We start from the raw sequence: 20,903 nt of genomic DNA, 5'->3' as shown, positions 1-20,903 counted from the left end.
TGCAAGGTTTATAAGTATATGCTTAAATAATACAAAAGGACATTAACTTTCCTTCCTCCAGTGCTCTTGCCTCTGATCTCCAAAAGTCTGCAGTCTGTCAGCTGAGAGTTTCTGTCTGAGGCTTCTTTCTTTTCCCTGACTTTTGACTCTTGTTTTCTGACAGTGCGTGAATGATGGCTAGTTTTCAAGAAACAGTGTTTTTAAAGAGGGAAAGTATATTATAAATAGTTATGTGAATTGAAATACGATAAATAGGTAAGTGGTATAAACATGATGTTGCAAAAGTAACTTACTTTTCTCCATCATATACTTGCCCTTTCTTACACACTTTGAGTACTAGAAAGTTTTGTTGGTTTAGAAATCAGCCATCAGTCTCATGATTTTTAGTAGTTCCTGATGTTTCCCAGCCCAGTATACAAAGCTTGGCTGCTTTCCATCTAATTAAAATGCAGAGTTATTGAAAGGATACTAGCATGTCTGCTGAGATTTATGATAAATCTTAGCAAGCATTTCAGCAAGGGCTTCATTTCTGAAAAATTCCATCTCATCGTACAAAATAAGGCTGAATTATGAAAAAGTATTTATAAGGTAAAAAGCTCTGTTGTTATTACAGTCATTCAGGGCTGGCCCTAGGACTTGCCTCTTAATGAGTTTTTGGTGAGAAAATGTTGACCTTTGATTTCCCAATATTTGGTATGGAAGTTGCTACTTATAGTTTTAATCTGTACTTTATGCAAATGTATTAGTTATCATGAGGCATTTATGCCACACAAATTTTCCTCCAGAAAATGCATGTAATCCTAGTGAAGGATATTCAAGGGTGTTAGTTTTGGAAAGGAAGTGTCTGTAGCTAATTTCTGAGTAAGTTTTATGGAATAGCATTTTAAACTCAAATGTTACAGAAGTAAAGGAAGAATATCTGCTTGCTTGTCAAAAAGAAATTGTATTTTTCCCCTGCACATTTAATATTTTTAAAAAATTTAATAGCAAGTCATTCAATCAGCATGGCACCTCTGAGTAATTTAAGGGGCAAAACCACAATGCTGCTTCTTAAAGGAATTATTTATGACAGTTTAACATGAACAAAAGTACTCCACGTACTGTGATCTGTTCTTTTGATAGGACTTCGCGTGTTTTAGTGTCACATTATTACCTTCTTCCATATGCTAGGCAATTCTGTCACATTTTAAGGAGGACATTATTTACTAGGAGTTAAAAGCACAACTTAAGTTATAATGTAGTTCACAAGCAGCAGATAACTTTAAAGTAATTTTTATTCTTTTGTATTTCCTGAGTTTTGTGTGTAATGACAGAAGTTCTCAGTAATTGCAACACCTATTGCTTTTTAAATAATTGGTGCTTTTAAGCCATTGTATCTATTCCCAGCTGACTATCACAGCAGTGGCCACACTGTTATTAATGGCTGGAAGATCCACAACACAGCAAAGAACAAATGGTTTGTATGCATGGCAAAAACCCCTGAAGAGAAGCAAGAATGGCTGGAAGCTATTTTGAAAGAGCGAGAGAGAAGAAAAGGTAGGTTAATGAACTTCCTTGTGTTGCTTCACCAGAAAGCCATGCTGCATTTTTATGTTGAGATATAAAGCAAAACCAGCTGCCACACAAACTTGTGGTGTCAAGTTCAGCTGAAGGTTTATGGATACCAGCTTGGAAAAAATAAATCAAACTTTGAACTGGGAAGGGCATAATGGCTTTAATCATGTACGCTGGTAGTGAACATTGTTTAGTAAATGGGGAGATGATTTAAGCTATGATTTTATAGTTTATCCTGAAGCAGTATAAATAATCATAATTTCATTGAGGCCTGTGTACTGTTGTGGTTTGTGGTATATGACTGTCTATCCTAAATACCTTATGGGATGTGCATGCATTGATTGCCTTTTGTGACTGGCCATTTGAATCACTGAAATGAGAAGGTTTTCTCTGTTGGATCTTCATGCAGATGATCCAGCATGAAGTGGTAAAAAATATATTCACAATCCTGTCTTTGAGGTATTCTCCCTTACAAAAGAAAGTAAGAAACTACAATTGGAAAATCACTATCATTTTGAATAACTGGCTTAAGGTGGAAAAATACATGGATAAAATACAATCCTGATCTCAAATGTGACCGTGAATAACATCATGTATTCAAGGTGAACCCAGCACAAAGTAGAACCAGGGAAAGATGATGTATCATCATCTTCTGGAGCTAATTTCATTTGCAAGCTTAAATATCCTAATCAGTAACAACATTTGTAGTCTTGGTATTGAAGGAAAATATGACCTTGTAGTTAGATCTGTGTTTCTTTTCCTGGTCTGCATAGATTTTTCTTTTGTAGCCTGTTGTGGTAGCCATTGCTTTGTGCCTCTGTTCTAAATGGAGGCTAACAATGCTTTCTTTGGTGTTTTAAGTTTGAATACTGAATGTTTGTAGAACATTTGCCATAGGACCAGGGTTTCAACTAGGGTGTCAGAGCACTGGCTAGTTAATAATGGCACCAGGTATTCACAGAAAAGCTAAAAATGTGCTTCAGATGTCAAAAAAAAACCCATAATTTTTGAGATTAAAATGAAAAAGCAGTGTGGTAGAGATCGTGTCAAATACAACAAAAAAGAGGTCGTCTGCTTCTGTACAGGCCTTTGCCTTACTTGACAGAAAGGCTTTTAACAAGTCCCACTTTGCTGCTCAGTTTCTTGGCTCCCTTACACTCTTGATACCTTTATGTAAGAAATTGAAAGAATGAATAAGATTATTTTATGTTGACGTGTTCTTTCTATTTCACTCTATACTATTAAGTACCTGGTAATAGAGGTAGGTTTAAGGTAGGTCTTGTGAAGTGCGAGGTAGCCATCCCAAAGTCAAGCTATGTCTTAGGATTTTAGCATTTTATGATTTGGGGAAATTTTCAGCTCCTGGTGTTCTCAGTGGGTTTGCCACCAAGGAGACGGCTGTGAAAGAAAGAGTAGAGGATTTGGTACACACTTAGACTCAGCTTGCAACACAGAATCTTAAAAAATATTTCTTGAAAATCTCTGTTACTCTGTCGACTTAGAAATTTATCCACTTCCTCCAACACAGTGATGTGTGTCTTTTCAAAATATCAGAAAAAACACTTCTTGCAAATCAGGAAGTATCAACTTAATTGCAGTCAAGTTGCCAAATGACTTGGGAACCAAACAGCTGTCTTTTAAGAATTCAAATTCTGTATCTAAATGCAGCTCTAACACTTTCTCATTCACTGTAAACATAAAGATGCTTTAATTGTATGTTTACTTAGTAATACATGGAGCCTGTTCATGTGTGTGTATATAGGCAATTACACTGAAGCCCAAGTAACTGCACATGTGAAAACAGTGTTTCATCTGATACAAACTAAATCAAATCTATATTTTCTGAATTAAACAAGTGGCAGACTATTTCTCAGATTAAACATCTACAGTTACAGTTTTGAAAAAGCGAAAATCTGAACAGAAACTGAGAACATGTCCATAAGTTGTTCTAGAAATGTATAGTTTTGTCCAGAACTAAAAATTGTTTATTGAAAAAGCACGTGGGATATGAAGTTCTGTGGTGCTTCTTGGAAGCACAAACTCCTGTGAGTGGTTGGTGGGATGCACAATTCAACAAAAACTGGTTTTTATCATCTGTTACTAAAAAAACATAATGATTTCCTCTAGAAGGAAGGAAAAAAAACCAACCCCATAAGAAATACTGAAATAAAACCTTTAATAGTCTTCATGTTGTTGAAAAAAAATCTGAAGGAAATAGAAATGAAGTTGTGTATAAGCTTTTGTGGAAAAGGGGTGAATTAATCTTATATGAAAGTAATAAATGTACAACAGATAATTAGCTACTATTAACTGGAAATTTGAAAAAGCTTTGTGTAAGTGAAAACATTTTTATTATTGTATGGTGTTTATTATCATATGGTATGGCCCTTTTTTTCTTTTTTTAATTTGAAGACATGGCTATTCCCTCACAAATATTCATATACTGAAGTATGAAAATCACAGCATTAGTGTTTATTACTACAGTGTCAATGGTTATGTCAATATTATATCATTTTAACTTTGCTATGAGGTACTAAAAGTTATAAAATGATTTTGCTTTATGAAGATCAGATGTTCATGGTTAAACTTGATTGTGAGAAAAATAATAGCAATTCCTTTACCTTTTTTTGTATGTAAAATATTGGTATTGCTTCTCCATTTTAGGGAAAGTACTGAAATATAACAGCAATATCACTTCATAAAACTTTAATGCATTTTTGACAGGTTTAAAATTGGGTATGGAACAGGACACTTGGGTGATGATCTCTGAGCAAGGAGAACGACTGTACAAAATGATGTGCAAACAAGGGAATCTCATCAAAGACAGGAAGAGGAAATTAACCACTTTTCCCAAATGCTTTCTTGGAAGGTACTATATGCATTTTATAGCATGATTTTTTACCAGCTAAGCCCACATTTTACATCTTCATTGGGATTCTGTGGAAACCACACTTAATTTGCAGTGTGTGTTAGGCCTATTTGCCTCCCAGAATTTAGCCAAAATGGTCTGAAATTTATGGATGTGCACTCATGTTCCAAAATAACTTTATTAAAGGGACAAGGCTGTAAAGGCTTGTTGAAAATATAGGAATGTATCAAATAAAATAGTTTATTTAAAGAAATAATTCCTAGCTTGTTTAATGATTTTTTTTGTCTGAAATACGTAGAATGTCAACTTTTATTTATTCCACTTAAAAAGAAATCTTGCTCTCAAAACTGTTTCTGTCCTCCTCTTGCCTAACTAAAATTTACATGTTTAAAAATGTACCCCTATTATCAGGATGATCTTTGTAATGACATACCTATGGCTTAAGAAGACTGAATGCAAGAGAAAGAGAAAGCAATAGGTACCCTAAAAATGTGTGTGTGACAACAAAATTAGTTGGGTAGGTGGAGGGGTATCAGTTGTTTTATCTGACTGTAAGACAGTTAAGCCTGGAAAGTATTTCTATAAAGTATGACTGATTATACAAACACGTTCTAGTGAAAGGAGGTCACCACTGGCTTCAAAAGTGGAAATGAAACTTGGGCATTTTTCGTGTGCCATCAGAAGTCACATAGCTGATGAGAATTGAAACCCAGGATCAAGATTAATGATTGAGTTAGGGTTGAATCATGTTCCCTCACTCAAGTTGTTGGAAGCAGGCAAAGAGAAATCATGTATGAAACATTTAAACCTACCACCAAATGGCTTCTTTTCTGTGCTATATTTGAAGTAGACCCTTTGGAAGTGTGCTTGTGCTGGTCCTCGGGTCACCAGTTAAAACCCATGACTGTGCATGTTGCACTACCTCACTATGCTGCTCTTTAGATTTGGAACACACATGTAAATAACTTATGTGCTATAAATTTGATACAAGCCAGGCATTTCCTGCACTACAGTATATACTTCGTATGTATGCTCAGGATGTGTTTTATACACCTTGGAAATAGTAATTATTCTGTTGTACTGTGATAATGTTCTGACTTTGTGACATACCTGTCCTGGGCAAGAGCAGTAGCTGTGCCTGGGACTGGCTTATATTTGAGCATCTGGTCAAATGTGGCTATGATAGTTTAGGAAATTGCAGAAAACATAAAGTCTTCACCACGTGCAAGGTAAACTGTGCAGGTAAAACTTCTGAATAGAAAAGACATCTCAAGGGAAACCAGATGTATTTATGTCAAAATAATAATAAAAAGTTGAAATGAGAGGATTTGTAAAGGTGGTATGACATTCTGAAGATTATTAGGCTTAAGAGTCACTTCCTAATATAGTAAGAAGCACTAGTAATTGAGTGGGAAATGTAGTAGGTCTGGTAGTATGACTTTTAAAGTTTTGGGGTTTTTTGTATCTGTTTTCATTTCAGTGAATTTGTGTCCTGGTTACTGGAAATTGGAGAGATACACAAATCTGAAGAAGGTGTTCATCTTGGCCAAGCTTTGTTAGAGAATGGCATTATCCATCATGGTAAATATAATTAGTTTTAACTTACTTGTTTTCAATGTAATTGTTGTAATTAGAGTGGACTTAATTTTGTTTGACAAAAAGATGGTCTTGTTAAGGCAAGACAGGTTCTTGAATCTGCATTATATCCTTGCAGGGACCTCATGGAGCCATTGTCCATGCCTAGCAGATTTACTGAGAGAGGCTCCATTAATTTAATCAGATTACATTTATGGTTTTGGGAGCACAACATCACAAAGAGAAATGTTGCTCTTCTCTTGTAAGCAAAAATAAATTCTGGGGGAACAGAGAACTGCTTGTAAGGATTTAAATCTTTTATTAAGGCCAGGCTTTTGGAGGATACGTGTTGAACTAAGAATTACAGAAAAGAGTGAGTCACAGTTGACTATTGATAAATATGCCTACTTATGTGCTAGGTATTACAAGTGGAGCTGGTAGAATCCACCCTGGACCCAATAGTTTAGTCTTTTGAGTGTTAAGGCCTTATTTTTGCTACATTGTACAGTTACTAGAATTGATATTTTTATGCTGAATTGCATTTTAATTCTTCTATACTTCAGCCAGCAATTAATTTTTAAGTTCTTTGCCATGATATTTCCAGTGACCTTGACTGAAAAGAAAGCAGGAGTAACAGAGTGCCACTTAGCTGAATTTGTTTTAAACATTCACAGAGTAGGAGGAAAAACGTTAAGGTTATGCATCAGTAGTCATATAGTCTTTAATTCTTTAATGTCAGTCTACATGATTTTCCTCCATCGTCATTCAAATGTCAGATGCTATTATGTTTACTGTACACAGAGAATAGTGTTCAATTGAATGATTCTGTTGCCAAAGATTCCTCTCCTGATCTTATAATCTATATCCCAAATACACCCATAGATTTTCACAATTGAGAGTTAAATGAATATTGTGTAATTTCATGAGATAAAAGGGTAATTATATTAGAGCATAGAAATGTGAGCCAGACATGCCACTCTGAATAGTGGATCCAGCTGTGGTTCAGTGAAAACAGAATTCCTAAAATAAAGTTGAATGAACCATCTGTTTTCACAGAGGGAGCAAGGGAGAAAGAAAGTTTGACTGTTATTTACATTGCAAATGTTACAGAGGGCTTTGTTAAACTTCACTCTGCTGGTCATTATTTTAACTGTATTGGGCTTCATTCTAGCAAGGACAGAACCATGAGGTATGGGCATTGTTTTAGTTCCTGGTGTGTGAACTCTTGCAAGTGCAAAATTTGTTGTTTTCATTTTCATTTTTTGTTTTGTATTTCTCTTCTCCTCCAGTTTTGCAAATGGGAAAAATCCATTTATCTGTTGCTATTTTAAATCCACCTGGTGGCATTCTCTAATATCTGAAATGACTTATATCAGCCAGCAGGCTGGGGTATTTGTCCAGTCATTTGCCACTGATTATTAGATGGAAGCTTCCTCTCAAGGCAGTAAGGAGCTTAGTAGTTACAAAGATAATCTGAATATCAGTTTTAAAATGGATAAGTATTTATGTACTTATGCAGGTTCTTGGACTGGTGTACTGATCTGAGTCATAACTACCCTGGCCCAAAAAAGTTAGGAAGAAAAACCAACAGTTTACACCTGGATTAGTTCCCTTTTCTTAGTCTGTGACGTATAAATATCTATCCCAACACAAAATATAGGTACATTGTTAGGAATGACATGCAGAACAACCTGGGGTTCCTTATTTTAGTGGTAATGCAGCCTTTTATCAGCTTTAAGTGTTTGAAACTCATGATGTGTCAGCTCTGTGGACCTTTTCCCTTAGTTTCTGGTGCACTCTAAGTAAGTAGGTGCTGCAAAGAGAGCGATGCTTGTGTTCCTCAGAGGACATGGCCTGCTCTGTTTGTCATTGGCATGCAAGAAAGGAAGGGTGCTTTGTAGTCCTGGTACCCTCCCAGCACATCTCTGTAATGGTGATGAGCAATTTTACTTTATGCAATACCGTCCTGGTGATGGTTTTTCTATTTTATGTAGTTGCTGTTTCAAAAATTCTTACTGTGTGTTGATATAGTAGAATATGGGTTTTTTTCTTCAACAGTATGATTTTTTAATTTTTGTTTTTTTAATTACAGGACTAGAAGATGCCTTCTCCCCTTTCCCCCCACCCCCCAGTCAAAATGGTCAAAATCCATTAAAATTCAGTTAGATACTCATACTAGGCGTTACATATGAAAATTCTGTAGTCTGTATCTGATTTACTGAGAATCAATGACATGTAAAAGAACTTATGGGTTGTTTTGAATAACCACACTAGTACGAACCATCAGTTCAAGGCAATTGGAATAGTGTCATGGGCTTTGCTGTTAGTAGATACATCGGATACAAATAGAGGAGTTACTTTGCTCTGGCGCATGACACTGGTGAAACCACTGAAGTCCAGTTTTTATGTCTGTGCATCAGATGATGTGTGGAGATACTAAAGAGGTTGAAGGGGCATGAAAAACAGTGCAGGCAGAAGGCACCTTACTATACAAAGTTTATGACGCTTAACTACATTTTCTGAAGAAAATAGTGTATGATGGTTTAATCACTTGGTATAGGAAGGCATGCACAGAAGAATTGTCTAATACTGTCAGACCTGTTACTCTGATTAACAGAGACATTATAGCACCCTCATTTAGTTTCAAAATTAAAACTTATTTGTGCAAGCAAAACAGCAATTAATACAAAATAATTATGCTAGGATTGTGCTAGTCCTAGTGCTGTGCTCAGCCATCAAATAAATCAGCTGATTTTCAGAAAGACTTGGTGTTTCCAGGAGTTTTGTACCATGTGGTATGACTGTTCTGACAAAACACTTGAAGTTGTAGGTTTGTTGCTGGAATGTTGTGAATTTCTGGAAATTCATCTGTTAAGATCCTTTTTCAGAATATCTTTGGGGAAATGATTATCAACACCTTCAAAATGATTGCTGGTCTCTTGCGCTTAACATCTTCAGCTGGCTATATATAGACAAAGATGTTCCCTCTCCCTTTTCTGCTCAGTGCAGGACTGGTCAGATGTGTATCTTTACTCCTCTGAGATTGGCCTCCACAGGAATTAAAACAGAGAATCGTGGAATAATAATACAAATAGTTTCAAAAGAAGCTTTATTTGGTTATTTTGTTGATAAAGCTTTGCAAAAGTGATGAAAGCTAGAAAGATTTGAGTACCTAGTTTTTCAGGTTGTTCCCTGTCTCTTTGTCTTTCTTAATTCTTTGCCCTGTAAGTTGTAATTGGTTTGTTCTGAGCTACTTTAACATTGTGAGAAATATTGTCACCAGTGACATAAAGGAAGTTAAGGAAAATGATCTAATTGGGCTTCCTGACCTCCCTGTCTGAAATCAACCTGTTGCTGTGCAATTGGCTGTTATTAGATGAAATGATGCTGGCCCACTTCTTTCTTTATTTATTCAGAAAATCATCTAAAAATAAATAATTATTTTAACTTTTTTTTTTTTTTTTAATTTAGTTACAGATAAGCACCAGTTCAAACCTGAACACATGCTGTACAGATTCCGGTATGATGATGGAACGTACTACCCCAGAAATGAGATGCAGGATGTGATTTCTAAGGTACAGGTTAGAATACTTGCTATTATTAGGAAGAACACATCAGAAATGGAGGTTCTACTTGAAAAAGAATGTAAAATATTATGCTAGCATAAAAAAATCCCTTCACACTTGCCTGTCTCTATTTTTATGTGAATCCAATTCAGTTTACTGTTTGTAAGATAAGATTTTGGCTTGCTGTTATGCATTTTAAATGCAAAATTAAAGTTTGTTGGGTTTATTGGTTTTATTATTTAATGTTGTCATATGCCATGCTTATAGGTGGAGCTGGTGTTTCAGTCTATTGTATTTTTTAGTCCATTTTAATAGATATGAAGCTACATGTGGAAAATCGGTTTTGTTTTTTCTCTTAAATCTGAGTGTCATATGTTAGTGTCATAATGAGGTGGTAAATCTGCAGTCATATAGATGTTTAAACACAAATAGGTAGTGCTGTCCATCCACACTACTGGGCATAAGCATAGAATCTTAAAATGATTGAAGAAAGTCGCCTTTAAATGCAGTAATATTCAAACTTTCATAATATTGAGATGGTAGAAAATGTCAGCTTTTGGGTATTACATTATAGTGTTATTTACTTTTCTGCTGGTATTTCTTAATGCAAGGTATATCTAAAAGAATCTTCAATACTGAGCTACAAGGCATAGGAAAATACGATGGAATCTAATTTGACATAGCTTTTAATTGTTATACATGTTGGTTCTTGCATGTTATAAATTGTTTTTTGATAGTCTGCTGAGTAATATGAAGTCAATTTCTTTTTTAAAAAAGTTTTCTGATAGTAATTTCTTAACTCCTACAAATGTTCTATGTTGTTAATTGAAAAAAAATCAAATCTTTGAACCTTATTGCATTTTTTAAGTTTATTGGTTATTTATAATTGAAATTTGTAAGTAAATTGTTGATGCATATAATCAAATACAGTGATTTTTATTTTAATTAGTCACTTTGTGTGTAGAATAGCAACCAGTGATTGCAAAAATATTAATGCATGGAAACATTGCTTTATCTTTCAGGTTTTGTGTATGTTTTTTACAAAGTACTATACCTTCAGAATTTTTTAATGCTACCTTAAAGCTAAGCCTTTTTGCACATGTCTCAGTAAAGCTTAGATTAGGTTGGAAATGTTTCTTTTTCGTAATTTATTTATCAATATTTTTGTCTGCAAATATTACTTGCTGGCACATGAAAATAGAGATTTGAACAGAGCTTTTTACTATATAAATATAGGCTTCCTTACTGCATCCATTCCTTTTATGTTCTCTGTTGTGTGAACAGGTGGCTAACTAACCTCATCTTTCTCTTTAACAGGGTGTACGACTGTACTGTCGCCTTCACAGTCTGTTTACCCCAGTAATTAGGTGAGTCAAATTGGGAAATCCTTAGAGTCAAATGGAAGAAGTATGTAATCTGAAGATACTGTGTTTGAATGAAGAAACCTAATCCGTCCTTTGAAGATTGGTCTCTTGGGAGTAATCAAACAAGACTGAGGGGCTATAAAGACAAAAAGCATAACTGAATCATTAAATTACTACAGACTCCATTCTGTATGACCTTTATTTAGAGTTTTAGAACCTTCTAGGTCCCAATGGATATGCTTATATACTTACTGTATATTTACTAACTCTCCATTACCTCCTTTGGAGAGTCCCATGTGCCTTTATACTCCAGTGACATCATTGCCCAAGTAAGATAAGTAAGCCTCCTCCTTTCTTTTTATACTAAAAGGTTTGACTTGCTCTTTTACTCCAGAGGTGACTTCTGAGCCATTACAAAATTCTCAGTTCATGCTTGCACTAACTTGTTTATAAAATACAAGTAATTTAGGCTCTTCTGAGTTTTCCTTTGATTTTTCTCTTTTGTTTTGAACAGGGATAAAGATTATCACTTGAGAACCTACAAATCTGTGGTCATGGCTAACAAACTCATAGACTGGTTGATTGCACAGGCAAGTATACACCTTTGGATTTATTTATGTTTTTCATTTAAATTCTAAGTTGGAAGGTAACGATGTAATAAGCAGAATAACATGCAGGCACTTTGTGTAAGGTTGATTAGAATGGCACATGTAAATGTAATCCTCTAAAACTAGGAAAGTAACTGAAATCAGCTGTAAGCAGACATGCTGTTTATTCCTTTTGAGCTTATCTTTCTTACGTGCAATTTAAATGTTTTAATGAGACTTAGTTTTGTAACTGTTCATGGTTTAAAATGAAATGGATAGCATCTGAAAACTCTAAATTACTAACTAGATGGATGAAAATCATTACCGATTTTCAGTCATTAGTTCTGTTTTATTTTAAGCAAACTAGGAACAAGAACAGGATATCCTGTTCACTCAGTCAACATGCAACAGTTTTATAAGATAAAAGTTAAAAACTTTGACACTTTTACATTCTATTATTTTAAATTTTTATGGGGAATCATAGAATCATAGAATAGTTAGGATTGGAAAGGACCTCAAGATCGCTGTGTTACTAAAATGTTTACATCTTTATTTGTAACTGTAAAGATACGCACCATGTAAAGGTCCCTTCCAACCCAAACTATTCTATGGTTTTATGGTAAGCATGCATATACTGTTTAATATGTGTACAATAAATGTGTATATAAAGGTGTGGGAGGGTAAATACCATCTACAACCATTGTCAACGCTGTGAGTTTATGCTATTGTGTGTTTTGCTGCTATATTAAAGTAAATGAAAAAAAATGCTATGGTTTAACAGGGGGATTGCCGGACGAGGGAGGAAGCTATGATATTTGGTGTAGCTCTTTGTGATAATGGATTTATGCACCATGGTAAGTAAATACATTTTGTACAAACTGTGCTTGCCTTTCATTTAATGCTATCTACATAGTTGAAAGGAAATGCAAGGGCTGGTAAAGATATTACAGAAGGGATAGGAAGTTCTTTCATTCTATTGCTGAAGAGATCTGTGCTACAATCTTCAAAAGAAAAAAAAAAGCTATTGTATACTCTGAAAATTATTTTCAGTCAATTTTAGAGCACACACTGAGGAATTCATCCTCTGAAGAATATGAGCGTGTGTGTGTTGGTTTTATTAGCCACTCTGAAAGAAGTTTCTTAATCAGGTAATACATGTTGGCACAGATGAGATGATAAAAAAATTAGGAAACACATAGGAAAGAAAGGAGATGTTTTTTTTGGGAATGAATGGAGGAGCATGACCTTTAGAAAAAATTGAAGTGGTGACAATAGGAGAAAGTGGAGTGTAGAAAAATGAGAAAATCATAAGGGCAGCAGCGAACAAAGAAGGGAGACAAGAGCAGAGATATGTGCAGAACAAAAAATGAGGTGCACAAGGTCAAATTTAATACCATCAGTGGAAAGATTTCAGTGAAAGGATTGAAGCAGTAGGTCATTTACTGAAATGAAAAGAGGAAGAAATTATTTTCTTATCAGCTTGTTTAGAGAAGGAGGTAGAACTTACTCACTCTCTGGCACTGTTCATGCTTTTTCCTTGCACTTTTAAGCATCCAAACTGTGTCCACCTGCTGTTCTAGTTGCTTCCACATCCCCACCTAATACTGAACCTGGCATCCTTCACCACCTGGAGAGCGCTAGAACTTGGTGCCAAGCATCTCCAGCAGCTGTCCATCAGAACTTTTCAAACCCACGTTTTTAAATCCGTTTTAAGAAGAAACCTTGTTCTTGGCATTTTCACTAAAACCATTTCAAGCTAATATGTATTCCTCAGCTTGGTGAAATCCAGATGTTGGGGTTGAAAATGAGCTTAATGATATCTGCTGCAATGGATCCAAATAAAAATCCTTGTTTATGTTTCAAAATTAATATTTCCCTGGATTCACGTGCAGAAATAGTTTGCTGGAATTTAATAGGTGTATGCATGTTCAGTATTTTATGGTTTATGAAAGGCATTAATACATGTGATCTTGCATCATACAGTGTTAGAGAAAAGTGAATTTAAAGATGAACCACTGCTGTTTCGTTTTTATGCGGACGAAGAAATGGAAGGGTCAAATATGAAGCACAGACTCATGAAACATGATCTGAAAGTGGTGGAAAATGTCATAGCCAAGTCGTTACTGGTGAGTGAAACCCAAGGATTTTATGCTTTGATGAGTGAAGAAACTGGTTGTAGTGACAATAAATTAGCACTGTGTGTATTTATTTAATGGGGATGTCCTTTAGCTGTTCTTCATGCCTTTCTGAACAATATTTTGAACAATTTTATTTTTCAGATTAAATCTAATGAAGGCACCTATGGTTTTGGTTTAGAAGATAAAAATAAGGTGCCAATTATTAAAGTGGTGGAGAAAGGATCAAATGCTGAGGTATCAAGTATTATAAATTATCATCCCTATTTTATTCACTTGATCACAGGTGTATGTTTTGTACATCAGTGGAGAAAATCTATGGTAGTAGAAGGTAACAATGATAACTTTCCATGAAAACTGTGGTTAGGATTCTTTTAATTTGGTTTTGTTTAAAATGCTGCTCTGACCATTATCAACACTTGCTTTCTGCTCAGGTAAATTGTCGTATTGAGTGGTGATATAAAAGTGGTAATTTCATTTTTATAAATTTCATAATATTCCAGTGATGACATTGATCATGAGTGGTATAAACATTTTTGGTAGAGTGTAAACTGAGTATAGAGCTAGTCTGTGAGTTGCACTAGGTATATTTCATAATAAACGATGTATCAAGCTTTGGATGAAGTCTAAAATTTGATAATCTGTATGGAACAATTACAGCCTTTCTGTTTGTTAGTATTGCTTTAGATGCTCTTTGGGTAATTTCATATTCTGTTGAACTGCATGGGAGTTTCTGTACATGTAAATGTAGTCTCTTCCATGAGATAAAAAATTTGGACCCAGCCTTTCTAAATCTCATGGTTGCATAAAATTTAAGGTAAAAAAAGATATAGCAAATCAGTAATATAATACAGTCATAATGCTGTATAGGAGGATTTCTAGCAGTCAGATTCTGCCATGATCTCAGATGGTGCTATGGTTTAGTCTGTGCCCTGAGCTGCAGTGTGTACATCTAGTTAGTTACAGTTCCTTCTTTGTTAGACTGGAGTTTAAAGCCTGTAAGCAATTTGGCTTGTGATACCATTGGCTCAAAGGCCATGAAATACGTAAGGATTTATTTTTTTTGCTTTGGAACTTAATACATACTCACTTACTGGAATATTAATCAGGTCTTTATGAAACGAAGCTTTAGGTCCTTTGGAGAATTATGGATGGACAAATTAGGTAGTGTCATAAAAAAAAGTAAATTGGCTCAAGGAAAGCTGTTGTGTTAGTTATTCCAAATATTAACTGATATTTTAATACTGTCATAAAATCTTGATTAAGACCAAGTCTTGTATTTAGGTCTCTTCAGAATGAGTGTTTAAGGTACCTTTCAAGTCAATTTAACCAGTTCTAGAGGTGTTTTATGGTTTAAGTCTTTTGTGCGTGGTATATGAAGGAAGCATAAAGAATATAAAAGCAGTGTGCATGTCATTATTTCTATTGGGGTTGCATGCCAGCAGCAGAAAACATAATGTTTATAAAGCAAATGTATACACATCTGTCATTGTTTTCTAGATGGCAGGCTTGGAAGTTGGGAAAAAAATCTTTGCCATTAACGGCGACCTGGTTTTTCTGCGACCCTTCAGTGAAGTGGATTGCTTCCTGAAAGCATGTTTAAACAGCAGAAAACCCCTGCGGGTTCTTGTGAGCACTAAACCACGGGAGTAAGTTATCATTCCTTTGGGGGAATTTTTATGAACTACAATTGAAGTGAATTTTAAAAGACCAGTGGAGCTTCAGGAGTACTCCTGTAAAGTTATTTTAAATGCTGTATCTAATCTGACTTTGCAAAGTCAAGCAATTTGATCTGCTTTGATTTTGTTTTATTACATTAGTCAGGAGAAGAAAAACACAAGTGCTTCAGATCATCGTCTCTGCTACTTTAAATACATGCAGGAACCACAAGTGTAAATGAAGTTTCCTTGACTATAATGGACAGTTTTGATCACTTATCTCTCACTGTGTTTATTAAACAAGTTCCTCTGCCTGGAGATTAGTTGCTGGTTTGGCAGAATTCAGACTCTCTGATCTAATGGACCTCTTCAGCATGTGTGCTGGTTGTGTAAGCAGCAGGAGCAAGTAAACAGCTCCCCATCTTTATGTAACAGATGTACTTCTGTACACAGTTGTGACCATTCCTACCTGAATGCAATTTTTATTACTTAAAAGAAATACAAAGTGAGGGCTCATGGCTGGGCTCAGTAAATATGTAAATGAGCATAGGTCTGTTAATGAAATTAATGTAGTTATTACTAGTTTATACATACCAAATAAAGAGGAAAGTAAGAAACAGTGGTCAGAAGTAATTCTGATCAAATTTTGCTGGGTAAGGAGGAACCATTCTCTCCTACCAGGTACTACGCAGAGAGTGCCTTGGAAATGGCTCCGGTTCAGCAGTAGAATGGAGACGTGTTTCTTGTATAAATAAGCAAGGGTGTCTCGAGAAATGCAGTGGCACCCCAAACAAACAAACAAAAAGAGCAATAAGAAAAATTCCCTAAATGAGTAGATGAGAGTGTTGGAGCAAGTATAAAAGGCATATCTTGGCCTTTCTTTAATGTAGGTCTTAGTTTAATTTCTGATGAAAATGTGGGTGAATTTCAAGGTTGACAGAGGCAATCTAGTGAATGAGGAGTTCAGAGGAGTTGAAGAATTTGCTTCTCAGTGCTATCTGCTTCTTGTCAGGAGCTGCCACTTGCACAACTATGTTGGCAGAAGAGACAGTTCTCTCCTAAATTCTTGGGTTAAAACAAACTGCCAGTGATGGTCTTTCATAGCTCATCAGAATATTCCAATAGCATTTTCAGAATGAAACTGTATAGGTTGTTTCGACCTTCATTAGTATATAATATATACTACATGATTCTATACTTACGAAAATGGTTCAGCTGAAAATTCGTTAATCTCAAGAATATTCTAATTTTTTTTAAGCTTCATAGACTTTAGTGGGTTTTGGATCTCACCTGTGCTGACAGTTGTCTCCAAATGCTAAACATTCTGTATACCAGAAAAAAATGAAAGTACAAGAAATGATGCAATGACATTATTCAACATAATATCTCCAAATCAAGTTTATTAAAGTCCAAATGTATTTTAAATCACTTTTCATCATCAATTTGAATTGCACTGGAAAATAGAGCTTGGAGCAGAGATCCTTGAAATAATAACAGAGCTGGCTCTGGAAGTAAAGGCTGCAAAGCTAATTCAGTGGACTGTTATGCATGACCTGACTAGCTCTGATAAGGGGTAATGCAGCTGTGTTGCTTTTTCTGGAACCTGAGCTGGTATCATGTGGATATGCTGGCTTACTTTGGGTGAGCTCAGGACTTCGTTTTAAGGAGTAAATGTGAATTTTGATTCTAAGTACTGTTTTTGTTGGTCATATTTCAGTAGGTTTATTACTGTTGCACTTAGGCCAGGAGTAGTGTAGTACAATGTGCTTATGAGTTACAATAACAGTAGTAGGCGATTCTTGCTTGACAAACCTCAGATTTTACATAGCTGCCTGGAAAAATTACACCAAATACTTTCCCAGTAAAACTCATCAAGTAGTCACTTTTAGATATTAACACACTGTGCTATGGATCTAGTCTTTGCAATCTTCTGCAGCTTATCTGACAAGGCCTTGCATGATCTCTGGTCCCCAGGCTTTGTCCTCTCGACTGAGAGACTCTCTGTCTTCCCAGTGTCTTCTTTCAGTGTTGCTGTGCTATGGCAGTTTGCCCAAATCACATGCCTTGGTCATAATCGGCATATTGAATTTACCTGTGAAATAGTATTGTGTTCCTTTGATTGGTTTCAGTATCTCAGCTTGCTCTTATTTGTGATGTTAGTCGTGCAGAGTAACTGTAAGTGGATCCTGCTGAATCTGAAACTGAATTGAATGAAAATGTCCTGCACTCTTGTAACCTACTTATTGTTTTATATAGCTATATTTTTATATATCAATATATAATATTTATATATCTACCTTTATATTAAATAACAAAATGTTACCTTTTATACATTCCTTTTGAATCTTTGCTTGTATCAGGACAGTGAAGATTCCTGATTCTGCAGATGGACTTGGTTTCCAAATCCGGGGCTTTGGTCCATCAGTTGTCCATGCTGTTGGGAGAGGTAAGACCTGTCAACTGTGGTGGTAAATACACATTTACTGTCTAAATGTCATGGCTGAGATACATCAAAATTAGGTCCAGTGATTCAGCTTAGGTTTCTCCCCCAGAGTAACAAACAATATTACATAAAACCAGGTAAGATAGTTTAGTGTTCTTATACTTTGTAAACTTTGGATAGATTTTCTGGCTTTTTCTTTTTTTTCTTTATTGGGAACCACTCACTTCCTGAGCGTTGTATTTGTTAGGTGGCCATGTAGTCCTACAATGTTCTGAAAATGATTTACAGAAAATGCACTTCTCACAAGTCTTTTCAAGGGTGCTAGTGGCCTTGTCTGTCTTGGTAATTGCAGGTGTTTCCTGTAAATACTGTTTTGTCCATTTTGTGGTGTGATTGTCAAATGCTTGCCATCTCTAACTCAATATGTTCTTGACCGTGACACTGGTGATGAAAAAAGGTGAAGCATTCTTTGTTATTCTTTATGTTGTTAATGGTAGAGCCAACTAAAGTTATTTTCAGCTGTTGTGGGGCCATCAAGCACTCTTTTCCCCCCTCCTTCCTTTACAATTGAGGAATTTTAAGTGAATTGATCTGCAAAGCAGCCAGATTTGAACAGAGCTTGATGACATCTACTTTTCTTCCTAGGTTCTGGTGCCAGAAATCAGATTTTCAAGAGAAAGTCTAATAGACTACAGACTTTTGAGCTGATGTGATAATTATTTCTGCACCTGGATCTCAATTCAACTGCCTATCTGTATTCATTAAGCAAACACTTTATTCCAATTAGCCTCAACAGTATCTAAGCGTGTGCATGAGTGGTTTACTAAACCTGAAAGGTTTTTAAGCATATGCTTAAATACTTTGCTGAATTGGGATCCTGGTTTTTTGTTTTTGGTTTTTTTTTTTTTTCTTAGTTTTTTTTCTTTTTTTTTTTAAAATTTGTGTTGGTTTTTTTTGAGAGGCATTTAAAAAGACCTCTTTAAATGTTTATTTTTAAATCCTTTTTGGTGGGATGCATACGTTACAATAGCTGTTAATGGTGTCACTTCTAAAGCCTTTGATACTAGACTTAAAATACAGCTATTGTCTAACCTGATAGTAGCTAAAATCAGGAAAACCCCGGAATATTGTTTATTTCCTTGTCGAATACATTCAGCTGACAGCTCGTGATGAGCTTTTCTGTTTGTCAGCCTTGAAAATTCAGTCTAGCCTTTTCTTTCATAGCAGCTAGCTTATGTACATCAGCTTTGCAGTCTCTAGACAATAGATTTTGACTTCCCTGTCTCCTTCGTGCCAGTATCAAGACAGACAAAAGGAGGGAGATGTTCAGGTAGCCGGAACTAAAGTTGTACGCAAGCAAGCTGTGTTTCAGGAGTGGGCTTGGGTCATACTGAAAGACCTGGAGACAGCTGCTATTTTTGTAGTACCTATTCATTCATTGGGTGGAAGATATTTCCAAGGTGGTTATTCCATTGTAAAAATAAACCACTAAATCAGATATTTTTTGTTGGTCAAAGAGAATGTTTTGTTCTCCTTCCCCTCCTGCTTTATTGGAAATCAGTCAATCCTTGGAAACAACCTTGAATTTTGGTATTTCGCTTAATGTTTAACAAGAAAATCTAGTATGCTCTGATATTTATTAATTGTCAGAAAGCTTCTGTTTTATATGTAGAATAGTGAAATCTGAAGTATTCAACAAGCTCATAAGCTTGGGCACATGAAAAAATTTTGAATAAAAGTGGTCTAAGTTATAATTAGTAAGTTTCAAGTTAAGGCCTTTTATTCTTTTAAAATCATTTAAGACAGTTTTTCCACATTTTCATATTACTTATTATCATTTGATTTGTAAAACAGCATTTGGAAAATAATCTGGTCTCTTATGAAATCATCTGTTGAGGAACTCCATTTTCTTGGAGTCCAACTGACTGCAGAAGCACTCTGTGGGCAAGGGAAGCATGTAATAATTAGTAAGAGCAGATTCTGATTAAAAAAAAAGGCTTTTGGACTGTGAGCTTTAAAGGATATGTTTAGGAAATTAAGTCTGTTATTTATGTGGGTTTATTTTGAATAGGAACGGTGGCAGCTGCAGCAGGTCTCCACCCTGGCCAGTGCATAATCAAAGTGAATGGAATTAATGTCAGCAAAGAGACTCATGCAAGTGTTATTGCTCATGTCACAGCATGCAGGAAGTACAGGCGGCCAATGCAGGTATGTCTCATTTAGCACCCTTGCAGACTTTCTTCTAAGATTTTTCTTTTTTGGTCAAAGTAAGCAGTGTGTTGTGTATCTCTGTTCACACGTCTGTTGTGTTTGAGTGGGATGAGGGGAAAGGATTGGTGAAAACTGAAGGGAAGCCATTGAATTATAATTTAATATATTATAAATATAGGAATTATATATATAGGAATTATAAAAGCTTAAGATTGCTTAATGTATTGCTGATGATCAAGGTCTATTTAATTTCTGAATTAAAACAAATCTTAAGTTGATAGCTATTATTTTTAATATGGTATTTTTAAAGCATTATTTCAAGTGTTTCTGCATTTCTGTGTAGAAAGCATTAGGAGGTATAGTGTCATCATAATGGAGAGGGATTTAAGCTTGCTGTATGCTCAGCAATGGGAGAATTCAGTGCGAAAAATGGATCTTCTTCCAGAATTTTGTAACACTTCAGCACAGAGAGGAGAGTGTACATGTTCAATCTATAGAAGTCTGTGTTCTGACTGCATTCCAGTATTGGGAATAAACATACATCCAAGGACTCAAAATTCCCCTTTTTTTAACAGAAGAATGCAATCTTTGTCATCTTTTTCATGTAAGTTTCAGAGAAAATCTTAGCCTTCCAAGACACAAATTTAAGGAACAAAGGCAGAAACAGCTGGATTCTCTAATGCAGTTTTTCCAAGTCCTTGCAAATTTTTCATGAACTGTGAACCCATATCATTAATTAACTTCCCAAAACTCTGCCAGTACGTGTTAATTGAGAAGAAAAATCCAATTAAAATCAAGAGTGAAATCCTTCTCCCACACCTACTGCATAGATATGAGATAAGAATTATAAATAAGAATTAGAACTGTTTTGCAAATTACAGTCTCTATGAAAACGGTTGTTGGATGTTTGTGTTTAAACTGTTAATGCAGTATTGAAGTTG

General features: G+C 35.3%; 1 protein-coding gene across 1 annotated transcript in view; it reads left to right on the top strand.

Annotated features, from left to right (window-relative positions):
- The window catches only part of PREX2 (phosphatidylinositol-3,4,5-trisphosphate dependent Rac exchange factor 2), a 173,819-nt gene that overhangs the window by 68,985 nt on the left and 83,931 nt on the right, over positions 1–20,903 (top strand). Inside the window, exons 9-20 of the mRNA XM_005150790.3 lie at positions 1,387–1,536; positions 4,279–4,423; positions 5,904–6,004; positions 9,470–9,573; positions 10,882–10,931; positions 11,443–11,518; positions 12,297–12,369; positions 13,499–13,641; positions 13,795–13,887; positions 15,151–15,299; positions 17,669–17,754; positions 19,823–19,959. Of these exons, the coding sequence (XP_005150847.1) occupies positions 1,387–1,536; positions 4,279–4,423; positions 5,904–6,004; positions 9,470–9,573; positions 10,882–10,931; positions 11,443–11,518; positions 12,297–12,369; positions 13,499–13,641; positions 13,795–13,887; positions 15,151–15,299; positions 17,669–17,754; positions 19,823–19,959 (1,307 nt within the window). The remainder of the gene's footprint in view (positions 1–1,386; positions 1,537–4,278; positions 4,424–5,903; positions 6,005–9,469; positions 9,574–10,881; positions 10,932–11,442; positions 11,519–12,296; positions 12,370–13,498; positions 13,642–13,794; positions 13,888–15,150; positions 15,300–17,668; positions 17,755–19,822; positions 19,960–20,903) is intronic.

This window comes from Melopsittacus undulatus, chromosome 1 (assembly GCF_012275295.1).
Source record: "Melopsittacus undulatus isolate bMelUnd1 chromosome 1, bMelUnd1.mat.Z, whole genome shotgun sequence".
NCBI classification, from domain to species: Eukaryota; Metazoa; Chordata; class Aves; order Psittaciformes; family Psittaculidae; genus Melopsittacus; species Melopsittacus undulatus.
This window is presented reverse-complemented; position numbering and strand designations above follow the sequence as displayed.